The 20,072-nt window shown below is 43.3% G+C and overlaps 1 protein-coding gene across 1 annotated transcript in view; it reads right to left on the bottom strand.

Annotated features, from left to right (window-relative positions):
• ANKRD33B (ankyrin repeat domain 33B) overlaps nucleotides 1-20,072 on the bottom strand; it is a 524,055-nt gene that overhangs the window by 130,963 nt on the left and 373,020 nt on the right. Inside the window, exon 3 of the mRNA XM_040433947.1 lies at nucleotides 5,796-5,936. Within this exon, the coding sequence (XP_040289881.1) occupies nucleotides 5,796-5,936 (141 nt within the window). The remainder of the gene's footprint in view (nucleotides 1-5,795; nucleotides 5,937-20,072) is intronic.

Here is a 20,072-nt window from a genome sequence, read left to right as displayed (position 1 = left end):
GGTAAGCGATTTTTCTGGAAACAAAAATATTTTGAAGAAGGCGAGAGTGCGGGACACATGTTGGCCACGATTATTAAAGCCCAGCAGGGTCCTTCCTATGTGGGATGCATCCAAGATAGTGGGGGTAGTCGGGTATCAGATAGTCAAAGTATTCTGGGAGTATTCAGTGAATATTACCAACAGCTGTATACCACCAGACTACAGCGTACTGGAGACAAGATCAAAACGTTTTTAGAACCCCTGCGTTGACCGGTTTTAACGGCGGAGCAAAGGGATAGTTTGGAAGAATCTTTGAGCATGGAAGAAATAGAAGAAGCGGTAAAAGGGCTTCCTAACGAAAAGGCACCTAGGGCGGATGGGATTCCTGGGGAATTCTTGAAAAAATATGGAGATTTTATTTTGCCACAGCGCCTCACGGTGTTCGAAAAACTATGGGTGAATCCATTATAATTGTACTGCCTAAACCAGGTAAGGATCCCTTGGATCCGATCTCATACAGACCCATATCGCTTTTATGTATGGATGTCAAGCTGCTAGCTAAAGTTTTGGCTAACAGATTGTCTACTGTTATCCTCAGCTTGATTCATGGCGACCAAACGGGTTTTATGCCTGGTAAGTCAACCGCTATTTAATATTAGATCGGCTGCCACCTTAAACCCTGCCAGAATGTCTAGAAACACGATTGGACATAGGGCGATCCTCTCACTCGACGCGGCAAGAGGGTCTTTCGACAGCGTCGGAAGTGGAAGGTTTCTATGGGAGGTACATGGAGGCTATGGGTTTTGGGGCCTAGATCAATCGAAGAGGGTCCAACTCCTAACAACCAACAGAGGGCACAGGTGCATACTAATGGGTTACTGTCCGAAACCATTTGCCATGGAAAGGGGCACTCACGCCAAGGATGTCGCTGTCGCCGCTGCTTTTTGCGTTGGCATAGTGAACTTAGGCCCAAATGGGTGCGTAGAGACCCCCAGTTGACAGGAGTTCGGCTATGGAAATATAGAGGAAAGAAAATTCGCACTATACGCGACAGACAGTGTTGATGTTTCTTGATAAAATCTCTAATCTCAGTACCATATGTGACTGCAGACTCGATAAGAGAGTTTTGGTCTGTATCAGGACTTTCTATAAACTGGAATAAATCTGTTATGTTGGCATTGACCATATATCACAGGATGTCAGGGATAAAATACTGCCCCTGCGAGTGGATACGTCCTTTAAATACCTGGGGATAAATATTTCTTACAGGCCACAAGAAAATATACGGTGTTAAACTATACCATTAATAAATAAAAGTGTAACAAAAAATAAATATCTGGTGTAAACTGCTCTCTCAGTCATAGGTAGGGCCAATTTGGTGAAAAATGGTGCTCATGCCGCAGTTCTGTATGTACTTCATAACAGCACCAATTTGGATACCATGAAGTATGTTTATTTAAATACAGGGGTTATTTAAGTCTTTAATTTGGAACAAAAAATCTCCCAGAAATTAGGTTAGAAATGACTACAAAGGGGTAATGATAACGGGAGGGGCTTGCAATCTCCAATCCGTGGTTGTATTTTTTGGCATCGCAGGCTCAACAATTCCAATCGTGGGGGAAGGAAGGTGCTTTTAAATTCAGTGGGTATTTTTGTCTCACACTTAATGGGGGGTAAGCACCAAATTATATTTTGAAAGCTCAGCTCAGATACCCGTCTCACCAGACAGTCTCCGAGTATTCTTTTATTACGTCAAGTTTGGCAAAATTTAAAGATATCACAAATATCTCAGGTTGTAAGGCGCTCACCCCGCTATGGAATCATAATGGTTTACCTGAGCTTAAAAAATTTGTAGGCTTCGGGACGTGGAGGCATAAAGGAGTGATGTGGCTATCGCAATGATATACCAATGGCACCCTTAAGAGCTTTGATCATCTCAACTCCAGTTTTTATTAATATCTCCAACTGCGTCATGCGCTGGCTGTGCAGGGGAAGGTTACTGATATCACTATAAAAGTTTCTCATAGCAGAACAGATCAGAAGGGGAGGGAATACTAAAGGGGTTATCTCCACTTTTTATAAAGTGTTGCTCTCATTTTATCAGGACCGCTTCCCTCTAAAAGTTAAGGATGCATGGGGTGTAGATGTGGGACCCTTAACTGACTTACAATGGGCGGAAGTACTGGAGAACGGCCCTAGGTTATCATTCTGCGAACCACAGAGATTATCACAGCTCTATTTAGTCCATAGAGTATATAGGACAACCATGTTTCTTCAGAAGGTGGGACTGCGAGACACTTCTCAATGCCCTAAATGTGGTACTCATGACGCATATATTATACATATGTTCTGGGAGTGTACGGCTGTGGGCCCCCCTTTGGCGAAATGTCTTAGACATCATCCTTGAAGTACAGGGAGTGCAGAATTATTAGGCAAGTTGTATTTTTGAGGATTAATTTTATTATTGAACAACAACCATGTTCTCAATGAACCCAAAAAACTCATTAATATCAAAGCTGAATATTTTTGGAAGTAGTTTTTAGTTTGTTTTTAGTTTTAGCTATTTTAGGGGGATATCTGTGTGTGCAGGTGACTATTACTGTGCATAATTAATTAGGCACTTAACAAAAAACAATATATACCCATTTCAATTATTTATTTTTACCAGTGAAACCAATATAAACATCTCAACATTCATAAATATACATTATGACATCAAAAACAAAACAAAAACCAACTCAGTGACCCAATATAGCCACCCTTTCTTTGCAAGGACACTCAAAGCCTGCCATCATGGATTCTGTCAGTGTTTTGATCTGTTCACCATCAACATTGCGTGCAGCAGCAACCACAGCTCCCAGACACTGTTCAGAGAGGTGTACTGTTTTCCCTCCTTGTAAATCCTCACATTTGTATGAATGGACCACGGTTCTCAATGGGGTTCAGATCAGGTGAAACAAGGAGGCCATGTCATTAGACTTTTCTTCTTTTATACCCTTTCTTGCCAGCCACGCTGTGGAGTACTTGACGCGTGTGATGGAGCATTGTCCTGCTGAAATTCATGTTTTTCTTGAAGGATGCAGACTTCTTCCTGCTACCCACTGCTTTGTAGGTGTCTTCCGAAACTGGCAGTAGGACTGGGGTTGAGCTTGACTCCATCCTCAACCGAAAAGGCCCCACAAGCTCATCTTTGATGATACCAGCCCAAACCGTACTCCACCTTCACCTTGCTGGCGTCTGAGTCGGACTGGAGCTCTCTGCCCTTTACCAATCCAGCCACGGGCCCCATCCATCTGGCCCATCAAGACTCACTCTCATTTCATCAGTCCATAAAACCTTAGAAAAATCAGTCTTGAGATATTTCTTGGCCCAGTCTTGACGTTTTATAGCTTTGTGTGTCAGCCTTTCTTACCTTGGCCATGTCTCTGAGTATTGCACACCTTGTGCTTTTGGGCACTCCAGTGATGTTGCAGCTCTGAAATATGGCCAAACTGGTGGCAAGTGGCATCTTGGCAGCTGCACGCTTGACTTTTCTCAGTTCATGGGCAGTTATTTTGCGCCTTGGTTTTTCCACACGCTTCTTGCGACCCTGTTGACTATTTTGAATGAAACGCTTGATTGTTCGATGATCCCGCTTCAGAAGCTTTGCAATTTTAAGAGTGCTGCATCCCTCTGCAAGATATCTCACTATTTTTGACTTTTCTGAGCCTGTCAAGTCCTTCTTTTGACCCATTTTGCCAAAGGAAAGGAAGTTGCCTAATAATTATGCACACCTGATATAGGGTGTAGATGTCATTAGACCACACCCCTTCTCATTACAGAGATGCACATCACCTAATATGCTTAATTGGTAGTAGGCTTTCGAGCCTATACAGCTTGGAGTAAGACAACATGCATAAAGAGGATGATGTGGTCAAAATACTCATTTGCCTAATAATTCTGCACGCAGTGTATATAATATCAGATTCCAGGATAGTCCTTTAATTTGCATCTTGGGCCTCCTACAAGATGAAGCAGTGGAGGGAGTATCTATTGCTATTGGTAGATTACTATAAATGCCAGAAAACTGATTGCAAAGTATTGGATTAGTACTGAAGTACCTACCAAGGTGGAGTTTATTGCCCGTATGAACATGCTAATAGAGTTGGAGAGGGGAATATATATCAAGAGAAATGCTTTTAAGAAATTTTAATCTATTTGGGGCTCTGGTTATCAGCGCCAGGGCTACTGTCTGGGCGTCTTTTTCTTATGAGCGAGAGAAGTAACATTTTAAGATAAGAGGAAAGGGGGGTAAAACATAACATGGTTACAAACGAGGACATACACTTTTATTATTACAACCATTGGTACAGTAGGGTAAGAGAATGTTAAAAGGCATAATTACTGCATTAGGTTAGGTGCGGTTCAGAGGGGGGGGGGGGGGGGGGGGGGGGTTAAGGTTTGTTTACATCTGTATGTAAATGTACAATTATCTTGTATTTCTTCTCAATATGTGTATTATCCATTACCCGAAACGGGTGTGTATACCTCTGATTTACTAAGGCATATATTTATACAATTTATGTATATGTACTGTATATGAAAATAATAATAACAATAAAAAAGATCTGTTGAATTATTATCAATGGCAATGCCAGTGATCTTTATTTTTATTGGTTTTTTTTATGTCGGGACAGGTAGGGAATTTGAATGTTTATTTTTTTTAACACTTTTTTAAAGTCTCCTTTGGGGACTTGAACATGCATTTGTCTGATCACTACTCCTATAGACTGCAGTAATTTAACATGAACATGGCTGTGGTAGACCAGATCCTTCAGAGGGCCCAAGGCTGCCACAGCAACTGAACAGCTTCCTCAGTCTCAGAGTGGGGGAACCATTCAGAAAAAGATTGCTCAGATGTCGTGGTCATCATCTGAGAGGATAAATGTCCGTGATCAGCATTATTGTCTATCATGTTGCCTCCGGGTGTCTGCTGTATAAATGACATATTTAAAAAACGAACTTTGAATGCAGAGGAAAAAAATTAAATCTGCAGTTTGAAGTTGTCTGAGAGCAGCAGCTACGGTATATAAGCATTGCATTTGCGTGGTTGATTTCAAGTGTGTTTGTATTTAGTGTGTGATTTAGTGACTTGACTTTGTGACTTTAAAAGGTGACTACGTTAAGTCAGCTGTTTTCCATTGCATTGTATTATTGGATCTTTTTCCTTATTTCTCCTGTGTAATTCCCGTTAACAAGTATTTGTTCCATTATTGACAGCGCAGCCCAGTGCACATCTTGTCTAATGTATGCAGTCCATTTGTGGGTGTATATCTTTGTACAAAATGTGAGCAAATTGCATGTTTGGAATCACAAATCCTGTATCTAAACGAGCAAATTTCAGATTGACAGATTAACCCATTGTAGTTGTGCACATATCCCATAACTGGGACGGTGCATACATGACTGGACTGCATTTAGGAGGTAATCTGACCACCAGATGAAAATGCTGCAAGACCAACAATCCCAAAAAAAACAACGCTAACAAAATATTTTTTTTCCCAACAATAAGATAGGTATTCCAATTTGGCACACTGACAGTATCGATAGGATACACAATCAATGTCAGATAGGAGTGGGTCCCACACCCGCATCTGACATTGATGTGATATCCTATTAATATGCCATCAATGTCCCAGATGGGAATACTCCTTTAAGTCAAAGTGATTTTTTATCAGACCTATAAATTAAGCTCATGATTTCGATTCAACTGAAAATAAAGCAAGTTCATTTTCAAATCACTCACCGCCATTGCAATACAACTCAAAGACACTTACCAGCTAACATTAATGCTCGAACACAATCTGTTCTTCCTTGGATTGATGCTTTCATTAATGCTGTAAATCCATGAATATTTCTCCTCTCAAGGTCCAGGTCAGGATAATAATTCAACAAATAGTTTGTAATAGTTATATGCCCTGAAAGGTTAAATATATAAGCATTTAAGGAATTTCCAAGGAATAGTACAATATTTATCATTATTTCTTCGATCATGAACACAGCTGAAACAATATATTATACCCATCTATACAAGTGCATGTGTTATGTTATGTGGCAGCAGGGGCACACCACTGATGAGGCAAAGTTATGCGGTGCTCTGCTAGGACTGCAGAGGGGTGGCAATGCAGCCTCCAGCCCTGCACTCCTGCAGAGCCCTAAACAAAGCCATGTCACATAATTGTATTTAGAGCAATGCAAGGATGGACGCTAAATTTTGAGGTTTATTGTACATAGTGGCTTTATCACTTTTTTGCAGCAAAACCATTACAAAACCACAATGCAATAATTCCTGAGCATTGCTGAGAGACTTATAGTGCTGAGAGGCATTTTGATCACATATGCAGGTCATATTATCAAAGGTCCTTCAGCACCTAAAAGATTTAGAGATGAAGAGCGTGGAAAAGCAGCAGCAGCAACCTGTAACTGTACAAATGTGTGCGTATGTATGTATTTATATGCGTTTGGTTGTCTCTATGTATGTATGTGTGTATCTAGTGGGTGTGTCTCCATGTATGTGTGTGTGTGTCTATGTATATAGGCTTGTGTATGTCTATGTATGTATATGTGTGTGTCTGTATCTGCTCTTATCCTGTGAAAAGGGGCACTGCTCGGCACTACTGATGTCCTCTATGCTGGGTGTAATTCTCAATGCCTATATATATACAGTATATGTTATGTGGTGAAGAGTATGGTAGAGGTGTAGAGGGGGTGTATATCTAACCCGGTTTCCAGTTTAGTTCGGTAAGGTTTCAGAAATCCAGAGATGTGTTTTGCTTCTGCTAAGCATAGCTTGCTGGAGATCATTTGTTAAGTTATATGGGTGGATTTCTTTAGACTGGGAGACAGGTTGGTAGTGGGAGTCCTAGTCTAATACAGGTGTTCACCTGGCCTGAGGTGAGGCCAGCTACAATAATCACTGAGGGATAAATCAATCCTCGGGGTGGGAGGTGGGGTCGGGGATTGAGAAGTTGAGATGGAAACCTGCAGAGGCTCCGTGTGGTCCCAGTCAGGAGGGCTAGGGGGCCACAAAGCTGAGTAAAGCATGAGTTTGGGGGGCCCGGTGATGCATGGAGAAGAGGGGCATCACGTGGTCACAGTCAGGACCGTATCCCCCCAAGGTATAGCATGGTCACAGTCAGGAAGACTGGTGGACCATATGGCTGTGTGAAGCCGGATTTCGCAATGTGAACAGCGACCTGTAGGTGAGATAGGTAAGTGCTGTATATTAGTGAGAGCCTAGATGGGCATGGTTTGTTTATTTTGTGGTGTGACACTGGAACTGTGTTCATCGTGCCAAGTGATGCCAAACTTGGAAGTTTGATGTGCTGTGTAACAAAAAAAGTACAGTTTCAGCTTGAAAATCCCCTGTTTAATGAAAAGTCTGTAATCGCCACCCCAAGCAGAGAGAGCGATCCTTAATATATATAGGCTCCATTTAGAGAGCTGAAATGTTGCATTGCTGTTGGGTGTAATAAAGTATTCACCTATTCACCAGAAGACCGGAGTGCTGCCTTACTTTTTCTGCTATACACTGCGTGCAGAATTATTAGGCAAATGAGTATTTTGACCACATCATCCTCTTTATGCATGTTGTCTTACTCCAAGCTGTATAGGCTCGAAAGCCTACTACCAATTAAGCATATTAGGTGATGTGCATCTCTGTAATGGGAAGGGGTGTGGTCTAAAGACATCTACACCCTATATTAGGTGTGCATAATTATTAGGCAACTTCCTTTCCTTTGGCAAAATGGGTCAAAAGAAGGACTTGACAGGCTCAGAAAAGTCAAAAATAGTGAGATATCTTGCAGAGGGATGCAGCACTCTTAAAATTGCAAAGCTTCTGAAGCGGGATCATCGAACAATCAAGCGTTTCATTCAAAATAGTCAACAGGGTCGCAAGAAGCGTGTGGAAAAACCAAGGCGCAAAATAACTGCCCATGAACTGAGAAAAGTCAAGCGTGCAGCTGCCAAGATGCCACTTGCCACCAGTTTGGCCATATTTCAGAGCTGCAACATCACTGGAGTGCCCAAAAGCACAAGGTGTGCAATACTCAGAGACATGGCCAAGGTAAGAAAGGCTGAAAGACGACCACCACTGAACAAAACTCACAAGCTGAAACGTCAAGACTGGGCCAAGAAATATCTCAAGACTAATTTTTTTAAGGTTTTATGGACTGATGAAATGAGAGTGAGTCTTGATGGGCCAGATGGATGGGCCCGTGGCTGGATTGGTAAAGGGCAGAGAGCTCCAGTCCGACTCAGACGCCAGCAAGGTGGAGGTGGAGTACTGGTTTGGGCTGGTATCATCAAAGATGAGCTTGTGGGGCCTTTTCGGGTTGAGGATGGAGTCAAGCTCAACTCCCAGTCCTACTGCCAGTTTCTGGAAGACACCTTCTTCAAGCAGTGGTACAGGAAGAAGTCTGCATCCTTCAAGAAAAACATGATTTTCATGCAGGACAATGCTCCATCACACGCGTCCAAGTACTCCACAGCGTGGCTGGCAAGAAAGGGTATAAAAGAAGAAAATCTAATGACATGGCCTCCTTGTTCACCTGATCTGAACCCCATTGAGAACCTGTGGTCCATCATCAAATGTGAGATTTACAAGGAGGGAAAACAGTACACCTCTCTGAACAGTGTCTGGGAGGCTGTGGTTGCTGCTGCACGCAATGTTGATGGTGAACAGATCAAAACACTGACAGAATCCATGGATGGCAGGCTTTTGAGTGTCCTTGCAAAGAAAGGTGGCTATATTGGTCACTGATTTGTTTTTGTTTTGTTTTTGAATGTCAGAAATGTATATTTGTGAATGTTGAGATGTTATATTGGTTTCACTGGTAAAAATAAATAATTGAAACGGGTATATATTTGTTTTTTGTTAAGTTGCCTAATAATTATGCACAGTAATAGTCACCTGCACACACAGATATCCCCCTAAAATAGCTAAAACTAAAAACAAACTAAAAACTACTTCCAAAAATATTCAGCTTTGATATTAATGAGTTTTTTGGGTTCATTGAGAACATGGTTGTTGTTCAATAATAAAATTAATCCTCAAAAATACAACTTGCCTAATAATTCTGCACTCCCTGTATATTTATATATATTGTGGGGATTCGCTCTGGTAGGCAGGTTAGCGGACGCAGTATAGAGGCAAAGGACCAGGTTGTAAATCACTCTTCAGGTTTATTCACACATAACACAACAGTCACTTTTCAGGCTTAGTGCATGGTCACACACAGAAAAACAAAATAAAGTTCACCTGGTATCCTGGGTGTCAGTTAACACCCAGCCTCAGAAAGTCCACCTGCAGGCTTTAAGGCAGCCTGCTCGCCTGACACACGGTCTTCAGACCTCAGCACAGAGATCTCCAGAGCTCCACTGTCAGAGGGAGGTAATGCACACCACCTGACAGTGCTGGCTGTTTTTTAAAAGCCTGCCACGACTCGGCCTGGAACGTAAGGAGTAGTTACCCACCCAGCACTTTGACTACTCCCAGTAAGAGTCACCCCGAATCAGCTATTTAGAGTCATACTAAAGAGCAAAATGTCAATCAGCATTAGCTGCCGCTGACACATGAAAATACCAGCTCTTACTTCACCGAGGCCAGGAACCTCGGTGACACATACCTACCATCAATGAGGACCCCTTGTACCTTTCTACTATATACAGTACAGACCAAAAGTTTGGACACACCTTCTCATTCAAAGAGTTTTCTTTATTTTCATGACTATGAAAATTGTAGATTCACACTGAAGGCATCAAAAACTATGAATTAACACATGTGGAATTATATACATAACAAACAAGTGTGAGACAACAGAAAATATGTCATATTCTAGGTTCTTCAAAGTAGCCACCTTTTGCTTTGATTACTGCTTTGCACACTCTTGGCATTCTCTTGATGAGCTTCAAGAGGTAGTCCCCTGAAATGGTTTTCACTTCATAGGTGTGCCCTGTCAGGTTTAATAAGTGGGATTTCTTGCCCTATAAATGTGGTTGGGACCATCAGTGGCGTTGAGGAGAAGTCAGGTGGATACACAGCTGATAGTCCTACTGAATAGACTGTTAGAATTTGTATTATGGAAAGAAAAAAGCAGCTAAGTAAAGAAAAACGAGTGGCCATCATTACTTTAAGAAATGAAGGTCAGTCAGTCAGCCGAAAAATTGGGAAAACTTTGAAAGTAAGGGCTATTTGACCATGAAGGAGAGTGATGATGATCTGGCCTCCACAGTCACCGGACCTGAACCCAATCGAGCTGGACCGCAGAGTGAAGGCAAAAGGGCCAACAAGTGCTAAGCATCTCTGGGAACTCCTTCAAGACTGTTGGAAGACCATTTCAGGGGACTACCTCTTGAAGCTCATCAAGAGAATGCCAAGAGTGTGCAAAGCAGTAATCAAAGCAAAAGGTGGCTACTTTGAAGAACCTAGAATATGAGATATTTTCAGTTGTTTCACACTTGTTTGCTATGTATATAATTCCACATGTGTTAATTCATAGTTTTGATGCCTTCATAGTCATGAAAATAAAGAAAACTCTTTGAATGAGAAGGTGTGTCCAAACTTTTGGTCTGTACTGTATATATATATATATATGTATTAAGGCAATTTGCCTGGATTTGTGGGAGGGGCTGAGATCCACTTCCAGCCTATTTAAGGCACTCCCCTTACCTGGCTCCTGTACTGTCCGAGGCCTGAACTACTTGAGAGAGAGTCGCTTGTGGAGTTACTGGAAAGTTGCTGAGTTTCTGGAAGTTTCGATTGCCATCGGTGTTCTGGATTTGGAGCATACCTGTTCCATTCGTCCTGCTTCACCCGGTTTCACTGTAGGTCGCGTTTGCCCGTTAAACTGTAAGTCATCCACACGGTACAGCACGGGGCCTCACTGTTTTGTCCCCTCTACCAACTCATTTCATTTTCACCCCCGTTGAACTCATGTCACGTTTCTTGCTTGCAAGTCACTTGCCATATTTCATGTCTGTCATGCCTTTCCTGGATTATGCATAAGGATACGACTGCACAGGAGCTCCGCTCCAGTCACCAACCCTGCAGTAAGCCAGCCCAGGTTATTGTTTCCTGTGCGTATTACCTCCCATTTTAGTTCTCATTCGGTCCACCTCCCGGCAAACTCACATACAACGTGCCCCCTTTTTCTTGTTAAACAGCCATGGCCAGAAGTTCACACACTTGCTTACATGACCCATCGGTAGCTCACAGGCAACACAGGCCACACTGCATACACCCTCCCTTCATGGACATCACCGCTGGGCACGCGCGTCGCTTCAAGTCCCCCCTCTGCCTCCGGTCCCGTTCCGCCACTGCTCCTACCACGCTTCCGATGGCGGCTGGCCGCGTCTCCGTGCCTGGTCTGCGCACGCGCGGCCCGGGGTACTGCACATGCGCGGCATTTCCGTCGGCGCATGCGCGGTGTCCCGGCAGCCGTCCGCCCATGCGGCTGGTGCGGGGAGCCGCAGGCAGGTCTGTCCGGCTACAGGCACAGTAAATGGATTTCTCCCTGGGTTAGCACAGGTTCTACAAGGTATCCTGTGGAACCCACAATTCTCAGCAAAACAGAATGTCCAGGCTTCTCCTGTTAGTACGCACATACGACTCCACCATTAGTCGCTCACGCATGGTCTCTCCGTTCAGTTATATACATACGACCCCGCTATTTGAGTCTCACTCATGCAGGGCTTTCTCCATTTTGGTGTGTCACGTACAACTCCGCCATTAGAGTCTCTCACACATGGCTTCTCCGTTTTAGTGTTTCACATATAACTCCGCCATTAGAGTCCCTCACGCATCACTTCACCGTTTAGTGTTACACACATCACTCCGCCATTACAGACTCTCACGCATTTCTTCGCCGTTTTAGGTTACACATACAACTCCGCCATTAGAGTCTCTCACGCGTTACTTCGCCGTTTTATTCACACACATAACTGCGCCATTAGAGTCTCTCACATATGACTCCGCCATTAGAGTCTCACGCATGGCTTCTCCGTTTTAGTGTTACACACATGACTCCGCCGTTAGTCTCACGCATGGCTTCTCCGTTCAGTGTCACGCATATGACTTTGCCAGTAGAATCTCTCACGCATGGCTTCTCCATTTCAGTGTCACACATATAACTCCGCCTTTAGAGTCTCACACATTACTTTGCCGTTTTAGTTTTACACATATGACTCCGCCATCAGTCTCACGCATGGCTTCTCCGTTTAGTGTCACACATATGACTTCGCCAGTAGAATCTCTCACGCACGGCCCTGCCATTAGAGCCTCTCACGCATGGCTTCTCCGTTCTAGTTTTACACATATGACTCCGCCATTAGAGCCTCTCACGTATGGCTTCTCCGCGTTAATTTTACACATATGGCTCCGCCATTTGAGTCTCTCACGCATGGCTCCGCCATTAGAGTCTCTCACGCATGGCTTCTCCGTGTTAATTTTTACACATGTGGCTCTGCCATTAGAGTCTCTCAAGCATGGCTCCGCCATTAGAGTCTCTCACGCATGGCTTCTCCGTATTAATTTTACACAAATGGCTCCGCCATTAGAGTCTCTCACGCATGGCTCCGCCATTAGAGTCTCTCACGCATGGCTTCTCCGCGTTAATTTTACACATATGGCTCCACCATTAGAGCCTCTCATGCATGGCTTCTCCGTTCTAGTTTTACACACATGACTCCGCCATTAGAGCCTCACGCATGGCTTCTCCGCGTTAATTTCACACATATGGCTCCGCCATTAGAGTTTCTCACGCATGGCCCCACCATTAGAGTCTCTCACGCATGGCTTCTTCGTGTTAATTTCACACATATGGCTCCGCCATTAGAGTCTCTCACGCATGGCTCTGCCATTAGAGTCTCTCACGCATGGCTTCTTCGTGATAATTTCACACACATGGCTCCGCCATTAGAGTCTCTCACGCATGGCTCCGCCATTAGAGTCTCTCACGCATGGCTTCTTCGTGATAATTTCACACACATGGCTCCGCCATTAGAGTCTCTCACGCATGGCTCCGCCATTAGAGTCTCTCACGTGTCGCTTCCCCGTTCAAATTCCACACACATAACTCCGCCAGTCGAGGCCGGCTGCATGGTCCCACGACCAGTAGGTTCCATGTCTTTTCTGCCTTCAGACCCGCTCGCACGGCTCGGTCATCTGTGGCTTGCAGTACAGTTATCTTGTGGTGACTCGCACGCGTGGCTTGCGCCATTAGATTCTCTCTCACGTTATCATCTTCTCTGACTTTTATTTTCTAGGTTGTCAGATTCCTCCTGGGACATAACATCACGCCCCCTTTGGTCATGTCTTCTTTTCTGGGGTTTGCTTCTTTTTGCCACCTTAAACTCAAATGTCATACAACGCCATCATACTCTATCTCACTGGCATTCAACACCACATGCTAATCTTACACCCTAATAACATCAGTTTCATGGCCTCTCACCAAATCAAAACCATAATCAGAGGTATTCAGAAAGCGGAACCCGCACGCACAGCCCAGAGGCCTTTTTACACAGATACAAACTCCATCTTCAAAACAGCTATAATTGGCTTTCTACGGATTCCTAAGGCCGGGAGAATTCACTACATCTTCCACGACCCAAACTACGCCTTTTCTCCTTGTCTCCCACTTGCCAAAACACATGGATCGTTACATCCTGACCTTACCTCACTCCAAGAACAGTCAGCACATTCCCATCAACATTCCGTACTACCACACGCACAACAGATGGTGTCCAGTCAGGGTTCTTGATGCCTACAGGCAGCGTCATAATCTTCTACCCTCACAGCCATTTCTACAGCTGCAAAGTTCTGTACTCACCACCACCACCTTCATGACTTATGGCAAGTCTTCCCTCACACAACTAGGCCTCAACGCGGCCAACTACTCAGGGCACTCCTTTCGTATAAGAGCTGCATCCACAGCCTCTAGTGCAAACATCCCAACTCATGTCATCAAAACATTAGGGTGCTGGAAATCATCCGCTTACTCGCGATACATACCCAATACAGTTCAGGAGGTTAGGGTTGCTTTCAAAAACATGTTTGGTTGAGAAATACGTGTATTGATTGTCTGCAATAAACTTGTTCTCTTCATTTTTCCCCTCTTCTTTCTCAGGCCTACTTCATCCTCGGTTTCGGCACACCACAACCGACTACGTTCATTACCCTATTTCCTAGGGTTCCTCACTGTACTATTATAAGCGCCTTACACAAATATATATATATATATATATATATATATATATATAAAGTCCTGATCAAAAGTTTAAGACCACTTGAAAAATGGCAAGAAATCATATTTAGCATGGCTGGATCTTAACAAGGTTCCAAGTAGAGCTTCAACATACAACAAGAAGAAATGGGAGTGAGACAAAACATTTTTTGAGCATTCAATTTAATGAAAACTACTAATAAACTGAAACAGGCTGTTTTTCAGCTGATCAAAAGTTTAGGACCACACCTCCAAAAAAAAACTAAACCCCCCAAAACAGAAATCCAACTTCCAAACATGAACTCAGTAATGAGTAGTTCCGCTGTTATTGTTTATCACTTCCAAAATTCGTTTCGGCATGCTTGATGCAAGATTTCCATGAGGTGAGTGGGAACATTTCTCCAAGTGGTGAAGACGGCCGCACGAAGGCCATCTACTGTCTGGAACCGTTGTCCATTTTTGTAAACTTTCCTTGCCATCCATTCCCAAAGGTTCTCAATTGGATTTAGATCAGGGGAACACGCAGAATGGGCCAAAAGAGTGATGTTATTCTCCTAGAAGAAGTCCCTTGTCCTGCGGGCATTGTGTACTGTAGCGTTGTCCTGTTGAAAAACCCAGTTGTTACCACACAGACGAGGGCCCTCAGTCATGAGGAATGCTCTCTGCAACATCTGGACATAGCCAGCAGCCGTTTAACGCCCCTGCACTTCCTGAAGCTCCATTGTTCTACTGAAGGAAATAGCACCCCAGACCATTATGTCTGACCGCTTCCCTGCTCAGACATCTCCACTGCGCCTGCGCCCATGACGTCATAGTGCTCCAAGGAACAGGCGCAGTGGAGATGTCTGAGCAGGGAAGCGGTCAGACATTCACTGCGCATGCGCCGAATACAGCCGCGCACGGCGCATGCGCGAGAATTCGTCCGCTGCGTCACACGGAGGATCGCATTCAGCAGGAGATGGGCGGGCTGGAGGGACGCGCTGGGCGGTGGCTGTGTATGAAGGTAGACGGAGCCTCTAGGTGCTAATGACGCCCACATAGCACCTAGAGGCTCATTAGCATATTTATAAAAGTTATTTTTTTAGCAAAACGGCTGCCCCAAAAGCTGTTATATTAGGATGGTTGGCCAGAGCAGACACTAGCGGATCGCTAGTGTCTGAGAGCTAATTATGTCATACGAAGTGATAGAAACCCTTTAAACTTTTGATCAGGACTGTATTACACCAAGGCATATATCTTAGCAGACAGCAAGTATACAAAAAAAATGGATTGCCTGCCGGATCCGTCAAAACGTATGCCAACTGATGGCATTTTAAGACTGATCAAGATCCTTATCCGTCTTACAAATGCATTGAAATGCTGGATCCGTCTTTCCGGATCCGGTCTTGCGGCACTAATACATTCCTGATTCTGGCAAGTGTTCCGGATTTTTGGCCGGAGATAAAACAGTCCTGAACAGTCAAAAAGACTGAACTAAAGACATCCTGAACTGAATACTCTCCATTCAGAATGCATGGGGATAAAACTGATCAGTTCTTTTCCGGTATAGAGCCCCTAGGACGGAACTCTATGCCGGAAAAGAAAAACGCTAGTGTGAAAGTACCCTTAGCCTTTATACTGGGTGTAATTCCCCGTACCTGCTCTTATTCTGTTATATGGACACTGCAGAGAACCACTTCTCTTGTCCTGTATACTGGGGGTAATTCTCAATATCTGCTCTTATTCTGTGTATATAGTATGGAGATTGCACAGTACCACTTTTCCTGCCCTGTATACTGGGTGTAATCCTCATCATCTGTTCTTATTCTGTATATATATGGACACTGCACATTACCACTTCTCCTGCATGTATACTGGGTGTAATCCTCAGTATCTGCTCTTATTCTGTATATACTGTATGGACACTGCACAGTACCACTTCTCCTGTCCTATATACTGGGTGCAATTCTCAGTATATGCTCTTATTGTGTATATATGTACACAATAAGAGTTTAGGTGTTTGGAAAGTGAACACAAGTGGGAAAAATTGTTGGTACCCTTCCGTTAAAGATAGAAAAACCCACAATGGTCACTGAAATAACTTGAAACTGACAAAAGTAATAAAAAAAATAAAAAAATATGGAAAATTAGCTAAGGAAAATCAGACATTGCTTTTGAATTGTGGGTCAATAGAATAATTTTAAGAAGCTAACTAATGAAACTGGCCTGGACAAAAATTATGGTACCCCTTTAAAAAGATAATAATTTGACCACCTGGACATGTTAAACTAAGGTGTGTAAGGTGTGTCCTGTAATTAGCATCACATGTGTCTTCAAACTTCATTAATCAGTCTGCCTATTTAAAGGGTGAAAAGTAGTCATGTTGGTATCATAGTGTGTACCACACTGAACATGGACCAAAGACCAGTGTCAGATCGCACCATCGGTCCTAAAGTGGACATAATTAAAGATGACTGAGGAGGAAATCACTGTTGAAAGCAAATCATAAAAATGTGAGACTGGAATTTGTCAAAATGCTTATTGACAAGCCACAAAGCATCTGGGAGAATGTCCTTTCGACAGATGAGAAAAATGGAGCTGTTTGGCAACTCACATTAACTACAGTATATGTTCACAGACGCAAAAATGAAGCATACAAAGAAAAGAACATTGTATCTACTGTGAAACATGGAGGAGTCTCGGTTATATTTAGGGGCTGCTTTGCTGCATCTGGCACAGGGTGTCTGGAATCTGTGTCTGATGCAGGCATTCTGGAGCAAAATGGGCTGCTCAGTGTCAGAAAGCTTGGTCTCAGTTGCAGGTCATGTGTCCTCCAACAGGATAATGACCCAAAACACACAGCTAAAAATATCCAAGTGCAAAGCATTGGACTATTCTAAAGTGGCCTTCTATGAACCTTGATCTAAATCCTATTGACTATCTGTGGAAGAAGCTGAAACATGCAGTCTGGAGAAGTCACCCTTCACACCTGAGACAGCTGGAGCTGTTTGCTCATGAGGAGTGGGCCAAAATACCTGTGGACAGATGCAGAAGTCTCATTAAGGCCACTTTCACACAAGCAAGTTGAACACATTAAACTCATAGCATATGTCTGCGGCAGCTCCCGTACTGACCTCCCTAGCACCTACAGGGTCGCATAACATTATATTGATCTACTGTGTCATAGAAAACGGATCCATCCTTATTGACTTACATTGTGTGTCAGAACCGTTTTGGTTTCCGTCTGACGAAACTGAGCCAAACTGATCCGTTCTGACACACAATGTAAGTCAATAGGGACGGATCCGTTTTCCATGACACAATAGATCAATATAGTGTTATGCGACCCTGTAGGTGCTAGGGAGGTCAGTACTGTAGCTACCGGAGATATATGCTATGAGTTTAATGTGTTCAGCTTGCTTGTGTGCAAGCAGCGTTTTGGTGTCCGCCTCCAAAGCGGAATGGAGACGGAACGGAGACAAACTGAGGCAAACTGATGCATTCTGAGCGGATCCTTTTCCATTCAGAATGCATTAAGGCAAAACTGATCCGTTTTGGACTGCTTGTGAGAGCCCTGAACGGATCTCACAAACGGAAAGCCAAAACGCCAGTGTGAAAGTAGCCTTAAAAGGTGAAACTAACATATGAGATAGACTCATTACATGCAAAGCGAGATATTTCAAGCCTTTATTTGTTATAATTTGGATGATTATGGCTTATAACTTATGAAACCCCAAAGTCACAATTTTGAGGTACCCTTTGCTCAGGGGATATGGATTAATTAGCTGACTAGAGTGTGATACTTTGATCCTAGAATATTTAACCTTTTCACAAAATTCTAATTTTAAGCTGCATTACTGCAATTTCTTTTAATTTGCATTACGGAAATAAATGGACTTTTGCAAGATATACAATTTTTTCGAGTTTCACCTGTATATAGTCATTATTGGGTAAAATGGGATGGCTCACCCTCCAGGTAACAAGGAAAGGGTGCTCCCCCTAAAAAGATAACCCCAATCTTTAGAAAAAACAATTAATTAAATGAATAAATGAGAGGGGCACACCTACATCCAGAAATCACATAGAACGCTAGCCGATATATTATTATAGACAATTTATTGATAGTTCATATATATAACAGATAAAAGGTACCTCTATTGATCACACAAAAAATGATAATCACTCTATAAAATGATAACAATATCATAAAATACATATATTAAAAACTGATAATGGCCAAACTGAAGGGTTAATATTGCACACAATGGTGGTGATCAACAGTCCTGTAGATGATTGCTGATTCAAAGTTCCTGAATCGCTGCTGCACACTAGCAAATGGATCGCTGCTGCACACTAGCAAATGGAGTCACAATGTTTGTCAGCGTTAGGTGTGCGGTTAATTAATGTGAAGGTTTCCGATATACCCGGTTAGTTATGGATACTTATAGTGTCTTTTCAATTTGTTGAACGAGTCTCTTCACAGTTATAGTATTGCTGCTGCACCGTAGTTTATTTCAACAAGTTACTCACTTTTTTGGAACAGCGGAGTGCCCAGGTATTCGTGCTTAGCGTGACGTCCCACGTGTTTGCAGCACATATGGTCTTACCTCCCGTCGGTTCTTTGTGGTGAATAGCGAAGGCTTTAAAGTTAGGAAACAGTCCGCTATGACGCCAAGAGTCAGTGGATGATTTGTCTCTCTTTGATATCCGGCGTTACTTTGTGTCTATTTGGACTAGACACTTGCAGGACTTTAGTTTCTTCGTATATGCTTCGAGGCGGTGCGCAGATTGTATGCATACAATCTGCGCACCGCCTCGGAGCATATACGAAGAAACGAAAGTCCTGCAAGTGTCCCACCAATAGTAATTCCCTTCTAGAATGCCCTCATTAGTAATACTGCCCCCTAAAGTGCCCCCAACTGTGATAATGCTCCCCAAGAGCGCCCCCATTAGTAGAAGAGCCCTCCAGTATTAATAATGCCCTTACAGAGCCCCTAGTAGAAATAAGGTCCCCTATTGTTACCCCAGTGGTAATAAAGCCATCTACAGATCCCTCATTAGTAATAAGACCACCACAGTGCTCTTGGTAGAAATAATGGGAATCTATAAGTCCCTCCTATAGAGCCCCAAGTAGTAATAAGAACGCCTAATGTCTCTTGGATTTAAAATGCCCCCACAGTGCCCCCAGTATTTATAATGCCCCCTACTGTTATAATGCTCACCCTGAGGTTCCCCAGTATTTATATCACCACCTACTGTTATAATGCCCCCAAAGTGCCCCCAGTATTTATACTGTCCCCTACTGTTATAATGCTCGCCCTGAGGCCCTCCCAGTTTTTATAATGCCCCCTGCAGTTATATTCCTCCATTTACTGTCCTCACAAATTATAAATCCTCAGCCCCTCCACCATACAGTCCCATGTAAATAACATTATTTCTCTTCTCCACCATAGAGTGCCATATAAATACCATTACACATCTCTCCAGCCCCCTCCAATATACAGTCCCATGTAAATAACATCCCTTTCTATCTACAGCCCCCTCAATATACAGTTCCACGTAAATAACATTACCCCCTCCCCAGCCGCCTTCACCATACAGTCCCATGTAAATAACATCATCCCCTCAATATTCAGTCCCATGTAAATAAAATCACCCCCTCCCCAGCCACTTCCAACATGCAGTCCCATGTAAATCACATTAACCCTCAACGTTCAGTCCCATGGTAAATAATATCACTCCCTCCCACAGCCGTCTTCAACATATAGTCCCATGTAAATAACATCACCCTGCCCAGCCACCTCCAACATGCATTTCCATGTAAATACCATCACTCCCTCAACTTTCAGTCCC

Source organism: Bufo bufo, chromosome 5 (genome assembly GCF_905171765.1).
Source record: "Bufo bufo chromosome 5, aBufBuf1.1, whole genome shotgun sequence".
NCBI classification, from domain to species: domain Eukaryota; kingdom Metazoa; phylum Chordata; class Amphibia; order Anura; family Bufonidae; genus Bufo; species Bufo bufo.
Note: the sequence above shows the minus strand (reverse complement) of the source record. Positions and strands in the feature narration are given on the sequence as shown.